At 40.0% G+C, this 16,666-nt stretch overlaps 1 protein-coding gene across 10 annotated transcripts in view; it reads right to left on the bottom strand.

Annotated features, from left to right (window-relative positions):
- Positions 1–2,089, bottom strand: part of sox5 (SRY-box transcription factor 5) — a 115,547-nt gene extending 113,458 nt beyond the window's left edge. For 4 of the 10 annotated variants that reach the window (XM_084711372.1, XM_084711373.1, XM_084711374.1 and 1 more), the window contains exon 1: positions 1,816–2,089. In XM_084711372.1, the coding sequence (XP_084567498.1) occupies positions 1,816–1,892 (77 nt within the window). In that variant the 5' untranslated portion in view covers positions 1,893–2,089. Of the gene's footprint in view, positions 1–98; positions 434–1,815 lie in introns of those variants that run through there. The other 6 variants (XM_084711366.1, XM_084711368.1, XM_084711369.1 and 3 more) reach the window with 2 other exon arrangements.
- Positions 2,090–16,666: the final 14,577 nt, after the last annotated feature.

Here is a 16,666-nt window from a genome sequence, read left to right as displayed (position 1 = left end):
AAGGGGGAAGAAATGTTGAAAACTAAAAGAAGAAGAAGAAGTGCAATGAGAAGATGAAGAAGGAGAGGCATGGGAGAAGGAGGCGAGCGGGCACTTACAGAGACGCAGGAACGGAGAGCATCGCGACCACCGAGGCTGGAGCGCACACACACTGGCAACTCACACACACTCCGCTCCGCCGAGAGACTACCGCTCGACACACACACACACTCGAAACACACACACACACACGGAATGGAAGATACCCCTCTCTCGCTCGCACACATATGAACACACACACATTGACACACACACACTCGCGGCCACAGTGATGGAGTGCATTACTGGAAAGCAAGAGTTTTAAGCGCTCTCCTCCTAAGTCATTGTAATCCCTGCATTTATCTCCATACATTCTGCTTTTCTGTGTAATCCTTTAAATTTTTAATTCCTCCTAGCTGTTGTTATCTTTTTTTTTTCTCTCCTCAACCACTTTGCCGGATTGAACGGTTTATTAAAAACACATTTTTGCCACATCTAAATGTGTTCTTAACTCAAGGGGCCCCTGAAATCCCCACCACCACCACCACCCCGCCGACCCTAGTTTATCTCGGAACAAAAGATTAGTTTCATCGGGGCAAAACAGAGCGCTACTTTAATGGAATAAAAGTCAAGCAGGCGAGGTGTGTGTGTGTTTGCGCCTATGTGTGTGTCAGTACTAAAACGCCGGGTATTATAACATAATCTGTCTCTCACAGCATTAGCATCAAACAGCCATTATTCCACAGGCAAAAGCCACTTGTGTTGACAGTGTTGGTGTAGGGGAAGGTTAGAGGGGTCGCACCTCCTAGATGAAGCAGGGCCCGCATAAACATCAGAGGAGCACAGTAAGATTAACATTAGCATAAGGCAAGAATAAAAAAAACAACACCACGCAGAGTGACAATAGGATTACTCAGGGTTTGCATGTGTTGAATTTGGATTAGGGGAAAAAATAAGTAAATTTTTAAAAGACAAGGCTGAGCAGGTGGGCATGGTGTATACATGTGAAATTCAGATTGAAAAAATTTGTTGTTTTGGGTGTTTTTTGTTTTATTTTCTAAGTGTTTAAAAAGGAGTAAATTATATGTATGTGTGACTTGTTGATAACACTTTAATATGTGAAGCTGTTGTAGAAAGAGACTGATACAAAGCTGATCGGGTAAAGCAGAAGTAAATAAAGTTGTGGTGAGCAGTGGAGATGAAATGATGAGAGGACTTTGACACACACACTCACACACACACACACCTCTCTCTAAGTGTCTATTTTTCTCTTTCACACACACACAGACACGCACACACACCCAACACTGTTTTAAGCGGTTTGTCTAAGGAGGTTTTGAATTGAATCATCGCAACTTCAGTCAGGAGGGACAGAGGAAGAGAGTTCTGTTGCTGCCGGGACAAGCACGCATGAAGCCCCACACACACACACACACACACAGACAAACAAACACCAACTAACACACACCTAATGCCTGTTTTGCCCCAGCTTTGCATATGGTATCTCTCCCAAAAGAATAGGAGTCAATCATCAACTCTCCTTAACATCTCTCTGTCACACACACACACACACACTCTCCAGTCTCAAACTCAGCCGACTCGCTGAGACAGTTCACATGCTTCACACACACATACACACACACAGACCGAGTCTTCTTACACACATGTCTTTCTACTTTCTACTCCTCTCCTCCAGGCACCTTCCCCTCCCTGTCCCCGTCCTGTCCTCCCCTCAGTCTATGTCATCCGTGCGTGAATGTGTGTGTGTGTTTGTGTGTGTGAGAAAGCGTCACGTACCTGTTACACTCCTGAGGTAGCTCAGGCTCAGTGAGCATGCTGGAGTAAGGGTCCGTCTCTCTCGACAACAACAACATAAAACAGTCCCACAATGCTCAGATGAACAAGGTTAGTCTCCCCAAAACAAGACAGGACAGAAGTGATCCTTCAACCTCTCACTCTCTCACACACTCTCCGCTGATTCTCTCTCTCTCACTCTCTCTCTCCTGTGTGTTCCTCTCTGTCTCTCTACTCACACACTTTCAGCCTGACACCCTCCCTCACTCTCTCTCTCCCTGCCTCTGTCCCTCCTCTTCTCCCTCCCTCACTGTAAGCTGGGAGATCTAGGCTCAGCTCTTAAAGGGCCAGCAGCCTCTTTTCTCAGTGTGTGCGTCTGTGTGTGTGTGTCAGTGTGTGTTTGTGTGTGTCTGTGAGCAAAGGGGAGGGGCCATTTGACCAGAGGGCTCATCACTCCCTGAGTGCAAATGCACAGCAGTGCTGCCCCCCTCCTCAAGTCCATCTCTCTCTCTCTCTCTCTCTCTCTCACACACACACACATACACACACACACGCATTTCACACACTCAGACAACAGTCACAGATCATGTAGACACACTTCAGCGTGATAAGCCCACTGACAGCCCTCATGCACTTTATTATGCAACACAAAGGGAATTAATCAATATGAGGTGAACTGCACACAAGCACATGTCCTTTTCTGTGTTTATACTTTTAGACCACATGACTAAAATGGGATGCTAATTGTAAAACATAGTTTTAAAAGTTTTTATTTTTTGTTTTTAGTTTATGAATAATCCACATTAAATTAGGAGAGAAAATATTTCAAATTATTTACTGTGACAGTAAAGTGAAATATCTTTGTAGCTGAAACAAGACATTTGGAGGAGGTCATACTGGGCCCTGTGAAACAATGATCAACATTGTAGACCATTTTTTTTACATTTTAGAGAACAAACAACTATTATAACTTTTAAATGAGAGGATTATCAGTAGATTATCCATAATGAAAAGAACTGTTAGGTCCAAACTACACATACCAACAATTCAAAACTTTAAGACATTTAACTCTCAATCATATAAAAGAGAGAGAAGAATCAAATTCTACTACTACCTTTACTTAAACTTGCTTTTCAAAATTAGTAACAATTAATTTTCTGTCAATTGACTAATTAACTATCATGTTTTCTTGGCTGTTTTGCCACAAACTTCTTGACTGAATAATTTCATGTTATAAAAAGTAACTGAAAGCAAGTTGTTCTATGAGCTATGTTCTATGAGCTAAAATTAGTTTACATGAACAAACTGTATATACATACTACATTATTTTAACAAGGCTTGCAGAGCAAGCAACAGCTGAACATAAAACTAGAATTACCGCCTCACGGTTGTATGCCTCCGCCAGCTGGTCAAGTTGCAGTTTACATCCATGCCTGTTCTTATAATGTCTTGTAGAGAAGAATTTAAAGGAATTTAATATGGGAGTTGTCATTATATTGACATGTACGATTCCAATTAATAATTTCCAGAGAGAAAGATGCTGTTCTCACTTAGAGACTATTTTTTTACAGAGGAGTATAGAGGACTGATAGAGAGCATCGTCACTTTGGTGTAACAATCACCTGAAGCTCAATATCAGCAAAACCAATGAGCTTGTGTTGGACTGCAATGCTTCAAAAATGTATGCTGCTATGAAGAAGCTACAAATTCTAGAAGGTGGATGCTTCACACGCACACAAAATCTAAACAATCACCACAGTTTCAAGGTGGGCACCTTAGATAATGTCACCAATTCAGTATCAGACCAAATGTGAACTATGATCACAACACGGTTGCCTCTGTTCCTGAGTTATGGTGTTGAAAAATGGCCAGAAAAGGCTTTTTATTGCAGAACATGATGATGTCTGTGAAGTAGACCTTTGACCATTTTATCCTTTGTGACATTTTGTGATAATTAGCATATAATTTTTGAGTTAGTGTCAAAATTGTGTTTTGTGATGTTACGGGTTGCTTTGACCACCAAATTATAATCAGGTCATCCCTTAGGACGTTTGTGCCAAATTTGAAGAAATTCACTCCAGGCGCTTGTGAGACATCACGAGAACAGGACGGATGGACGCCAACACGGAAACATAAAAGTACTCCTAACTCTCTTACTGGATGTACACACTTTAAGATTTATTTATTTGTACTTTTGACAGTAAGAGTTAAGAGTAATGACATTAACTTACACTGTATCTGAACTCCAGTATTTGATCAAAGAGTCATCTGTGTGTACTTTGGGTACCCTGTGTTCTTGCATGATCTCTACATTACAACACTGACAGAACAAAAAATGATCTCTTATGATTGTTTAAAAGTGTTTCAGAGTGCTTTAGCTTGTGACATGTTGTGGTTCCATTACAAATAAAACGGGTCATTACAGCAATTATTTGATTACTGAAACACTGCTATGCATAAACACAATGCCAAAGCATGTCATGACAGTGTACAGTGGTGTCTGTGTATCACAATAACACAATTTCAACTGCAGCCTGGAAAATTCTGTTCAAAGTGATAATTTTACCTTTCACGGTCCAAACAAAGAAAAGACAAGCTAAAAGAACTAGTTTTTACTACTTATTTGGAATGCCTTGGCTCTCACCCGTGCTTAATTGGTTAACTTGGGTTGTTGCAGCCTCTTTTGCTGTCCCTTTGGTTCCACCATGTCAGGAAAATGAAGCTGTTTTGTGCTCCGCTTTGACACATATCATGCTTTTCACGATTGGCTTCACTAACAGAACAAAGTAACAGAACAGTGGACGGAAAACAAACCTTGAAACGAGATTAAAGTGGAAACAGACAACTTTTCAGCCCCCCAGTGTTTCCAAGTGGTTTTACTGTTGTACAACTGTGGCAAAGACAACAGGTTTGTCAATATCTGTTTCCCTGTTGATATGAGTCCCGCCTTACCTTACTCTGTTACGCCTAACCATAACCTACACTCTAACAAATAAAGGTGCTGACTAGAACCATGGGAGAACCCTTCTTGGTTCCTGGCAGAGCCTTTTATGAAGGTTCGACTCTACCTAGAACCCAATAAACAGTAATACCTAGAACTATCTGTGACAAGTTTCACCCAGAACCTCATATGAAAGGTTCTAAAGGAGAACCCTTCTATGGTGTGATCATTTCATCCAGAACCTTCCGTGGTGGTTCTAATAAGAGCCCTTCAACCTTCCAAGGGTGCTACCAAGCAATGACACAGGGGGTTCTACCGAGAACCCTTTTTATATTCCAAGGGTTTTATCTAGCACCAACCCAGGGTGCTCTTCCAAAAACTCCGTGGAGAGAAGATCAACACCAAAGAAGCATGAAATTGTCACAGTTTCTTTTTGAATTTTGGAATAGGCACAGGCACATAGAAATAGTTTGAGTAAAGTTATTGCTTTGAACAAACTAATAACTACAGCAGGGGCTGGCACTGGGGTGGAGGGGTGAGTAATGTTAGAAGAAGACAACAGAAGAAAAAGTGTGAATTTGTTCCTTCATGTATAATGGAGAAATTGCTTTCCTGGGAAGAATCGTACCAGGTGGTTGACAGATTGGCATAGTGAAAGCGAGGCTCATAGGGAGCCCATTTAAAGGCGGATAGTGTCATTATTCTACAGCTATTACACTGTGCAATCAATATTTACTTAATAATGGTAAGTTGAAGCAAAAACTTGTCTATCTCAACTTTAACATAAAGTGCTGCTGCATTGTCCAACAAGGTTAAATCACAATTCTGACGCATTACAACTGTATTAATAATGCATCTCTATAGGTTATTATTATCTCACTGTCATTATGATCAAATAATAATTTAATTAACTTGAATTTATGTTTTCAAGAATATAAGAAACTTCATTTGCACTATCCTTGTCATTCTTCAAATAAATGTTGCTTTATAGTGAGAAGCACTGATTTCAGCCTATACAGTTCTCACCTCTATATACAATACCTATATCATATTCACTGTTTCTTCCCCTCCTACCAAGTCCTATGTTTACATGTAGTTATTCAAAGATTTGTAGTCATTAATTTAAATAGGACAAAGGTTAATATGATTTTTCTATGCCTTAAGATATTAATTCAGGTTCATGGACAAGGACGAATGTTGCAGGTCAGAGGGTGAGAAATGAGAATGAATAAAGGCTTTAACTGACTTCGGTTTCCTTCATTTTTCTTTTGTTTTGATGCAGTGAGAAGCAGACATTTGATTCTGCGACACAGAACAGTTTTGTTACAAGAAGACAGCTGAACACTTTCAACAGAACATATGCTGAGGCTCACATGGATGAATGAACACACACACACACAGGCGCTCGCAAAATACACATATACAAACTGACTGAAACCTTCACCAATCACCCACACCCATTGTGTCCTCAGGTGTACGTACTGTGTGTGTGTGTGTGTGTGCGCGCAGTGCATGCTGTTTTCAGCCCTTAGTGCTGTCAGTCACTATTAGGGGTGTGTGGTCTACGTGTCACACATACGGCCAATCCAGCTATTGTTCTGGAGAGCGCAGAGAAAAGCAGAGCTGACAGACTGCCACTTCTGTGATACTTTAACACACACACTCAGACACTGACACACACACACACACACACACAGAGGAAGAGGGAGAGAAAGCGAGCCCTGTCACTGTACCTACTGTAGACAAGCACACATCTACTGTAAAATCACACACACACACACACACACACACACACACACACACACACACACACACACACACGCACATTAATACAGATAAATATTTACAAAATTAGAAACTCTTCAAACATTGATATATTCTTAGTTTCAAGTCCATTTAGCAACTGTTGTGAAGCTTTCAATTGAATCACACAATTCACTTCCTTAGCAGATGTATATAGCCTTTTTTTTTTTAGCACTCTAAGCACTTTTCTCCCATATTAGCTTAAAAGCTAAATTTATTCTCAACTGTAGAAACAACATTTTACAAAACAATCTCACCACAAAATCCATTTAAAAAGTTGAAATTTGAGCATCAACTATGACAATTTGTTTCACCCATAATCCATCTACCATAAGTTTATTTTAAAGGCAAACTATGCACAATTTGCCCCACAGAAGCAATAGACTCATACAAAGAGAATCCCACTTCCAATCATCACCCACAACCCACCAGAAGTGTGTGGCAGTGCCTGCATCTGCACAAACCTCGCTCTCTGCCTTCACCAGCAGCTCAAAAGAGTCAGTGCCAGGCCCCGGTGCAAGATTATCAAACCGAGCCCTGCCCATTACAATCAGAATCAGTAGTGTCAGTACTGAATGACAGAAGTGCAGCTTTAAAATGACTGGCAATAGTGAAATGCATTGCACAGTTGATGCTGAAATGGAATGATTACAAGGAAAACAGACCAGCAGTGATACAGGAAAAAAAAATCATAAGTGTGAAGGTTTATTATTAATCGAATAAATAATGAATAAGTCCTGCTTATAGACGCATAGATGCAGTCTCCTTAATACATCCGTGGGAACAACTCGTGCTTGCTATTTTATGTCTCTGAAACTTTCTGAAAGAAAACTCTTTCTGGAAGGTTTACTTTTCCTTTCTTGGCTGCTTCTTCAATTTTGCTTTGGAAACCTGCTTTTGTGTTTGTACTTCATTGCTTGTTTCTCACTTATTTGCTTCTTTGACACTTTGCTAAATAAATTTCTGTTTTTCCCTCGCAGTAGTATTTCACAAGTTCATAATTGCAATAACCCAGAATTCTGCGTGAGCATACATTTTTTAACATCAAATAGCCCATTAATCCTTATTTAAACTCAATTTAGAAAGGTGACATAGAGGTATGAGTCGATAAAATTTTGTGTTATTGTTTTTTTTATTTATTTGATGAATGATATAAAGTTTGTGACACCATGAAGTAAGTATCTTGACTGAGCTCTATAAATACCTGCTGTGCAGCAACTAAGAATGAAGAAGATGGCTTTGTTCACACGGCAAAAGAACCACTGACAATTTTTTGAAAGGTAGTGGCAAATCACATAAGGATTAAGGCCCACCGTTAAGTAATGAGGCTAATGTGTGTAGGCCCTCAGGCCCCAGTGTAGCTTCATTACCTGCATATATTGCAGCTCTGCCCCTGGTCTGTACCTTTTTCTTTTCTAATTATTTTGCTGTGCTTTACCAACCTTTAATATCGGTGTTTGATGTTCTGGGAATGAAACTCAATAATCATCATCTTCTGGTGCATTAACAAGCAGCAACAGACTAGTCCTACTTACTCCATCTTAAAATTCCAGTGAAGATCACAAAGTTTCCAAAGGTACTATACTTGTATAATTTGGGGAAATGTGTGTAAAATGATGCACGAGAGTCTCTGGTTTATATATTATGCTCAGTGTAGACATCATCAGCTTCAAAAGATATTTAAAACAAGTTGAAACAGAATATATATGATACTGTCAGACATTGTGTAATGAGTACATTTTTCCAAAATCTCGCCCCAGCACTCAACACAGATGCCAAATAATAAATAATACTTACATACCACCTACATAAACTCCCTCGAATTATCAATCAATTATTAGGCCTAGATGTGATATTTGTGCCAGTGCCAGTTGTTTCTCTACATATATAAATTAAAGCAGCATCTGATAACAATAGAAACTTGACTTTAGTTCTTATTTGTTGTTAGTTGTATTCAAAGACCTGCCAAACCTGAAAGGCAGAGGCACTTACTTACTTTGTAAGTTTTAAACTACAGAGTGTGCTGTATTTTTTTTTTTTTTTGTTATGTGAGAAATTCTTCTCAAAAGCAACAGGCAGTGGAAGTCAGGCTCGGAGTATCATGGGAAATCAACTTGCACTGATGTGACCTCATCTTAATCTTAATTGGAGGAAAACATCTCTCTCATACACAGACTCCCCCTGGTTGGTTTGGAGAGAGTGATATCTGGCTTATGTCATATAATGGCGGTTTCTCATCAGAAGAGGATGCTTGACAGAGAGGTTAAGCCATGACAATAATCAGCGTTCACCATCGATTTATAATATTGATTTAGGTGGACATTTTTTAAGTAGCCAAAAGATCTTTTGCTGCTGACCCTGTCCACCGCAGTTTATTACCTAGCCTCCACGTTGGTGCCTCTCTCCACATTGAATAATCTTAAACTATCCCTTTTATGATTAAGTATCATCTAGGCGGATAATGTGTTCAGGCCAGCCTCATCTGAGCCAAAATTTGCCCAATTGTCCTTTAGTGTGGGGCCAGCACGGACGAAGAAATAAACTGCCATCTTACATTGATAGACTTTATATAACTGTGTATATGTATATGTATATGTATATCTGTATCTATATGTATATGCACACACCCACACTCACACTAGGAACACGTCCATGCCAGCTTCCCTTTAGCTCTCTATAATACAGCAATATGAACATGTCAATGTCAACAACAATCAGTAGCATTAGTTTTCTATTTACCTAATCTAATTCATGGTCAAATGGAGAGTATACACTGGGAGGCCTAAATCTAATCGCATTCCCTGGCTAAATTGAGCCCCAATTGGAAACGGCATCTCTCCTTGACCCCGTAAACAGCTGCAAAACCAATGATAACCTCATTTGTGCATTACAGAAACTTAATTTCTCCATTATGCGGCTGACTTGACGGCAATCGGTCAACATAACGGCGCAGCGTTGACCTGCTACACCCCCTCACCCACCCAGCTACAGACAGCTGAGAGAAAGGGGATCAACCTTGTGTCTGTCATATTTTGAATTGATGTCTTTTACATTCACACAATGGGTATGGCTAATAGTGGCTTTCAGAATCTACATGGCCACAGACTCAGCCATGATTACTTCTGACTTGACAGTGGATTATATTGTAGATACATGTGATAGAGGGGATAATGCAAATGCACAACAATGAATGTATGAAGTGTTTGTGCACAGAAAAGCTTCCTGTGAGTTTGTATCAATCAGAGGTCAGGGTTTCTCAAGAGACCACGCAGCAAAGAAAGAGTGTTTAAAGGCATTGAGAGACAAGACGAAGGGGGAGAAATGTAAACAAGCTGGGCGCAGGGTTCTCCAGGAGCAGCCGACCTCTCAGGTATAAGCTATCGTCTGCAGTTTAAACATGTTGCTGAGGACTATGACTGATCAAGGCCACCGGAGCGTATTGTGTTCGGTGAGAGAATCATGACAAGAAAATGAAGAGGCAGTTTTTCACCTGGGCTGAAACAAAAGAGCTTGTTAAGCGCTTCATAGGTTCATAATCTGGGTTGTGTTTTTTAGAGAGATGGAGGGAGAAGGTATCACAGGATATGCAACACACAGGCACACACACACACAATGAAACAAACTATCACGGAGAGATGGGGGAAAAAACACCCAGAAGGAACAGCAAAAATTCAAAATGCTGCAAGAACACACACATACATTCATGTTCAAAAAAACACGCACTCATTCACAAACACAGGAAAAAAGACGTAGAGAGGCAAGCATGTACACACAACACACACACACAAAGTCCATTACAATGAAACCGTTGATGGGAGGCCCCTGTGTCGGGACCCTAACAGCTGTAGTGCATTAGGGGCCGACCATGAGCAGGGGCAGGGAGAGACCGGCAGTAAACAATCCCAAGGCTTGAAGATACGCACGCACACACACACACACACACACACACACATCACCCACACATTTTCACAAACATTCACGCGCCATATTATGCAAATGTGGGGACACACACATCGGACACAATGTGGCAAATCAGTAGTTATGGACCTGAGAGGGCTTTCTGTGGAACAGCAAGATCACATCTAGAAAATGACATAGTTTGCATTTAAATCGGAGAGAAATGAGCGCACTTGGGCTTGTTGAATATTGCTGTGCTGTGATGCCGTGAATCAAAATTCTGGGACAGAGCAGCCCAAAATTTGGCAATGTTTTTTTTAGAATTTCAATCGTAGCCATTCACGACAAGATGCAATTGTGTTATGCATGACTGATTGATATCGACGACTAATTATTCAGTCCAGCATCCCAGGAAATTAGCTTCATATTGTATGATTCTGCAGTATGCAACTTACGCCCCATTATCAATGGCTGTGGCTGTGAAGGCTAGAGTGATGGTTAGGTGTGTATCAGAGTTTGTGTCTGGTCAGAGATATCAATGATCTTTACGTTAACCATACATGCATACAGTAGTAGTGCTGGCTATAAGAATTATTTTCATAACTGATTAACCTGTGGATTATTTTCCTGATTGTTTAGTCAGTAAAATGTCGAAATTGTGAAAATTCTTTATCACAATTTCCAAGAGCCTAAAGTGACATCTTCAAATATCTTCTCTTGTCCAACCAACAGTCATAAAACAAGACTCTTCATTTACTATCATAAATACAGAAAAGTAGGAAATCCTTAGATTTAAGGAACCAGCAAATGTTTGTTATAAAAAAAAAATTGTTGATAAGTGATTTTTTTCTAATCTGCTTTGTCATGATCTTTCTTGTATTACAGCTAAACGGCACCCTAAAACACGCATCTAAAAATCTTTTTGGGCAAGAAATACTTAATGTAGTTACAGAGTTTCGTAAAGCCCTGTGTGTAGTACTGGATGGACTCACTGAGAATGACCTGTCAATGACAAAGCAGCCCCACCCTTGAGCATACCCTGCTTTATCGTCTATTTTACTCTAAATAGGACCAAAATATACAAAATAAACATCATGCTGCTTAGAAGAAGACTTGAAACTAGTGACGGATATCATTAATGCATTAGAAAAGTGTTCACTGAGGTCATGAATCAAGTAGGGTAATTTTCATATAAGACTCAACACAATCTGCCAGTGGAATCTTCCCCAGCTTGCCATTATAAAGAATGCAGGTTTAAGGCATTTCCACATTGGCTTTACTTTTTAGTCCCAGAATTTCCATCCACTGTTTAATTCACGGCCTATGTGTAGCACTTAGGTTTTTGTCATTGTTGCTGTTGCTGGTGTTCTGACAAGTTGCAATGCTCCCCGAGGATAAGCAGTGGAATAACAGTGGACTGAGCAAAGCTTACATCATTCACCTGACAGTTATAACTTTGGCACCCACAGCAGCTTAGTTGAGCCAGCTTTAATACATGAATGACACAGAGACACAACAATGGAAAGAAAGCCAGATGGAAAACTTGACTAGTGTCAGAAGAGATGCCTTACTTCAACCGACAAGTCAAATGCACAAAACTCAGGAAAAAATAGATCAAAAAATAGTTGTGATGTCTTGCTGTTACCCTAAAAACACATGTTTGACGTTGTTGTATCAGATATCATATTCTAGGTTACATCTTTAGACAGTTTTTCAAAAATTCCTGATATGATCAACAATTTGGAATTGAGCATGAAGGCCTATGGTATGAGTGCTCCCTTTTCTCTCCGTCTGTCTCACTCGCAGCTCGTCTCAGTCTCAGGGTGAGCTCATATATCAATACCTCTGGCATCTTTTCTTTTCCCTCTCTCTCCTCTTTCCTGGGAGAGGAGAGGCCAGCGTGGAGAGGCGCAAGCCCCTGTGAAGTGGCTTTATCGTGGGGAGACACGTGCAGGCAGAGGACCCCATCTGAAGGCTGAGTGGCAGGCGGCAGAAGCCATTAAGATAGAGCCGCTATCTCTGGCTGCCAGGGCCCTCTTAATACAGGCGGGGGCTCAGGCCGCTCTCATCCACACACACTCGCACACACACCTTCTATCCTGTGGTACTTGAACTGACATGTGGTGACATGGATGTAGACGTGCGTGTTCATTTACACTTACAAGAAACTCTTTCTCTGTGTGTCTATCTGGACTCTGTTCCACCACCAAAACCCATCAATCCCTGCCTGGCCAGGAAGACTGCACAGATAAATGGGCAGGTAGACAAGTAGAGACCAAAAGACAGACAAACAATTTGCTCTTTCTGCCACTTTTCTGCCAAAGCATGGCCGTGTCAGTCATGTGAGGTAAAGTGCACACCAGATTCACTCCAGGTATGAACCCTACCTGAACTATCCATGATTTCAGATATTATTTCAGGTTGTTTTTTTTTTTGGTCTCTTCTACACGCATGATTTCTCATTTACACCCATAATAATATTTCAGTACAACTTAATGGTTTGCTTTAACATTTTAATCCTCAAACTGCAAACTTATAAAATACTCTTTAATGTAATAATTGCTTTCCTACATGTCAGTGTCCATGCGTAGTAGAAATGTAAATACACTTAAGATTAGGCATGCTTGTTCATCTAAGAGAAATAATTTGTTCCTGGATGAGAAGCTGTGTGTATGACGTTCTCCTAATTAATGTATACAAGATTAAATGCCCCAAGCCCTCCATCCACAACTGATAGCACAATTTTTGTTTTAGAATAACCTTTGGAATCTGTATTGTAAAGACAATTTTGATGCAAACCTTTTTGATGTAATGATATATATTCATGTAAGGGTCAGTTTACCTAAATGATATAAAACAGTAGTATAAGGTCAGTTTCTGTTCTATGTGCTCACATTTTCAGACATATATACCATGTAAGGGCAAATGTTTGGTATTTTTGAAATGTGCTTGTTTGCTTTTTGTTGAGCGTTAGATGAAAGGATCAATACCACTCTCATATCATTGCGTTAAGTATGGAGGTAGAGCCAGGAGTTGATTGGGTTAGCTTAACGTAAAGACGACACACACTTCCTGTATCTTGTCATCACAATAGAATCATGAGGCAACCAGCTAAGACTAGCAACCAGCAAGTCACTGTATCCAGCTGCTGATCACCAGGGAAATACAGCACATAACTCCCAACAACTGTCATTTATACATTTCTGATTGTATATGATTTAGACAAGGTAGAAATAACATGTTAATCAGTGATTTTAGCTGTCCTGATAGGTATATTTTTTTTAAAAGTTAGGTTAGCTGTTTCCCCCTGTGACCAGTCTTTGTGCTAAGCTAAGCTAACAGTCTCCTGGCTTCAACTCTACACAAGCATCAGGGAGGTATTGATCTTGTAATCAAATTGTAAGCATTAAAGTAAGTAAATTTCCAAAAATTCTGAATTACTCCTGCTGCTACCACTAGACAATGGAGGAATTCTTTTTGTGCCATTAAAAATAACTTTTTATTTCTTTAGTAGAAAGATTTTCCAATGAAAACCGAGGTCTGTTGAATAACAAGAGTCACATCTGAATCGTATCTGAAAAGACACTTTTTTTGTGAAGCCAACAAACGTAATTGCATTGAACTCCACTGTATTGAATTGGAGGCAGAAATTTCAAAGATATTTCAAAACCCAGACAAATCAAACCAAAACTATTTGCATGGCTCGCTATCATTACAAAGAAAGTTTTCTTGCGATTTGAATGAACTGACCCTAATTACAAAGTTATGGATTGTAAATCTTCACTTATGGAACTTTACAGAGAGCACCTGTGAATTTATCAGTTTAGTATCCTGTGAATAGCTTTATTTAAACATCACAATTCTAGAGAGAGTTAGTGATGGCTTATATTTTTCTTGGTCAATCGTTTTCTTTCTGTCTTGCCTGACTGACAGCATTGTAGTTCATCCTTTCATTTGTCTGACTCAGACACAGTCTTGACTTCTTTCTCCGCTGCTGCTCAAGGTTGCTGGACATGAACTGCAGTGTGTGTGAAATTATCAGACTTTTCCCTGCCGTGCTTCCACAGCCAGTGCACTGCTCTAAACTGCTGTGGCAAATGTTGCACTGTAAACAAAGCTGTTTTCTTCCCAGACAATGACTGCGTGGAAAATTAATTAACGATCTGTGCTCTTTGTGCGAATCTTAACTCATTCCTAATTAGCTGGATTCTTTTTCTCCTCTCCTTGAAAACATCAAGTCAGTTAATTATGGCTGAGGGAAAATAGACTGTTTCTGGTGTCACTTATTTATTAGTAATCTTTGGTGCTATGAGAGAGCGAGTGGCTGAAGAGGACAATAAGAGAAGTGAATGAAAGGGAGTCTGTGTCACAGCGGGGTTAATGAAAGACTAGCCTGGGAAAATAAATAAAAAGTGAATGATTTACAAAAAATGACCGGTCCAGATATTTTGGAAACACACACACATATACACACACACATGCAAACAGACAATTACACAAAAATGTCTATATGTGAGCGTGCAAACACTGCAATTGTCCTGCTACCTGACTGCAACACAAACGACAGAGACTTTTCCTTGAACTCTTCCTCTACCTTCAATTAACAGCAAACTAAAGGCTTTGACTGACTAAAATCAATCTGCAGAGAGAAAAGAATGAGAATGAATTAGATATCTGGGGGGAGGAATCTGTTGGCTCCAAGCAGTGGCTGAGCATCAAGGCTTTTAGTGCTTGGATGAAAGACATGGATACGGACTTCATCCACCAAGTACCCACCTGTGTATACATGTGAGAGAGACAGAGACATGGCGGTGAAAAAGATGGTCAGTGTGTTTAGATGCAGTGCTTTAAAGGTCAAAAGTTACGCTACTTGATACAAAGCAATGTACAAAGCAATCTTCTGGGTTTGGCTTTCATGCTGTGGTAAATCTATGGCACTTGTATAGCATTTTTTAACCTGAGAACAGGACAAAATGTGTTATAATGCTTAGAATTCTACCTATGCCCAGACATTCATCCATCAAAAAAATGCAGAAACTTTGACTGATAAAAGACTTTCGTGCTAACCGTATCAATTGGATAGATTTACAGGGACAGAGACCTACAAATAGCAGCTGCAAATCAACAGACTGCAATGACTACAGAGAGAAGAAATGGGTAACAGAGTTGAAATATTTAAACTCAAGTTAATATGATCAGTAGATGGCCAGAAAGCCTGTGAAAAAAATCCAGGTGAAATCAGTGGATAATAACTGGGAGGTGGGAGCCCAAAAGGGATGTTGGCCTTTTCCACACTTTTGCCTCACAGAATCAAGTTGTGCTGATTTGCATTTCCATTTCTAGTTATAACCTTATGTCAAAGATGGACCTTCGCTGGAGTAGGACCAAAGCATGCCTGACCCGCCTCTAAGCAGGCTGCGGAGACATCTCCTCAACCACAGCCGCCTTGTGACAATCCCCTTTCTCCACTTCAAACAAGTGTGTGTTGTGAGAGTCAAGTCATGTCTGTGCAGGAGACCAGAGAGACAGATGTTGTTAAAATTGTCTGTTAAGCTCTGTGATTTTTCTAGCTCCTAACTGAATCTCTGTGGTTTGACGTTTTGAATAAAACAACTTGAGGACTTTTATTGTGAAGGAAATTAAATGTTTATCCAGTATTTTACAGCTGCTTAACTCAAGTGTGGTTTTTTTTTTGGTTAACATTGATGACTGTATGCTGAAGGACCTCTGTGATTCACAATTTTTGAAAAACCTTGAAACCCCTTTTTTTTATGCCTCCACACCAGCAACAGCTGTGGCCAGAGGAATTTTCAGGTCATCCCATCTATGTGAAAACAATATCTCAAGAGGGCCTTGGCAGAATTTCTTCAAACTTAGTACAAATGAAAAGTTGGAGTTAAGGATGAGCTGAATAAATTTTGGTGATCAAAGGTCAGGGTCACGGTGACCTCATGTCCATCCTGGTGTTGTGGAGGCAATACCACCCCATTCTTAGTACAAGCATCCATTCGGACTGATCATATTTTGGTGGTCAAAGGTCAAGGTAAAAAAAAGTAAATGATAATGATAATGACATTTTATATCCCAAAGGTTGAAGGTCAACTTCACTGTGAAATTATAAAGTTGAGCTCTCTATCAGTCCTCTGTGCTCCTCTGTACAAGAGGCCTTTAGGTGAAGACAGCATGTTTCTCTCTGGAAGTTATTCACTGGAA

The sequence above is a fragment of the Lutjanus erythropterus genome, chromosome 22, assembly GCF_056507025.1.
Source record: "Lutjanus erythropterus isolate fLutEry1 chromosome 22, fLutEry1.hap2, whole genome shotgun sequence".
In the NCBI taxonomy this organism is placed as follows: domain Eukaryota; kingdom Metazoa; phylum Chordata; class Actinopteri; order Lutjaniformes; family Lutjanidae; genus Lutjanus; species Lutjanus erythropterus.
The sequence above is the reverse complement of the archived record's forward strand: the minus strand, read 5'-3'. Positions and strand labels throughout refer to the sequence as shown.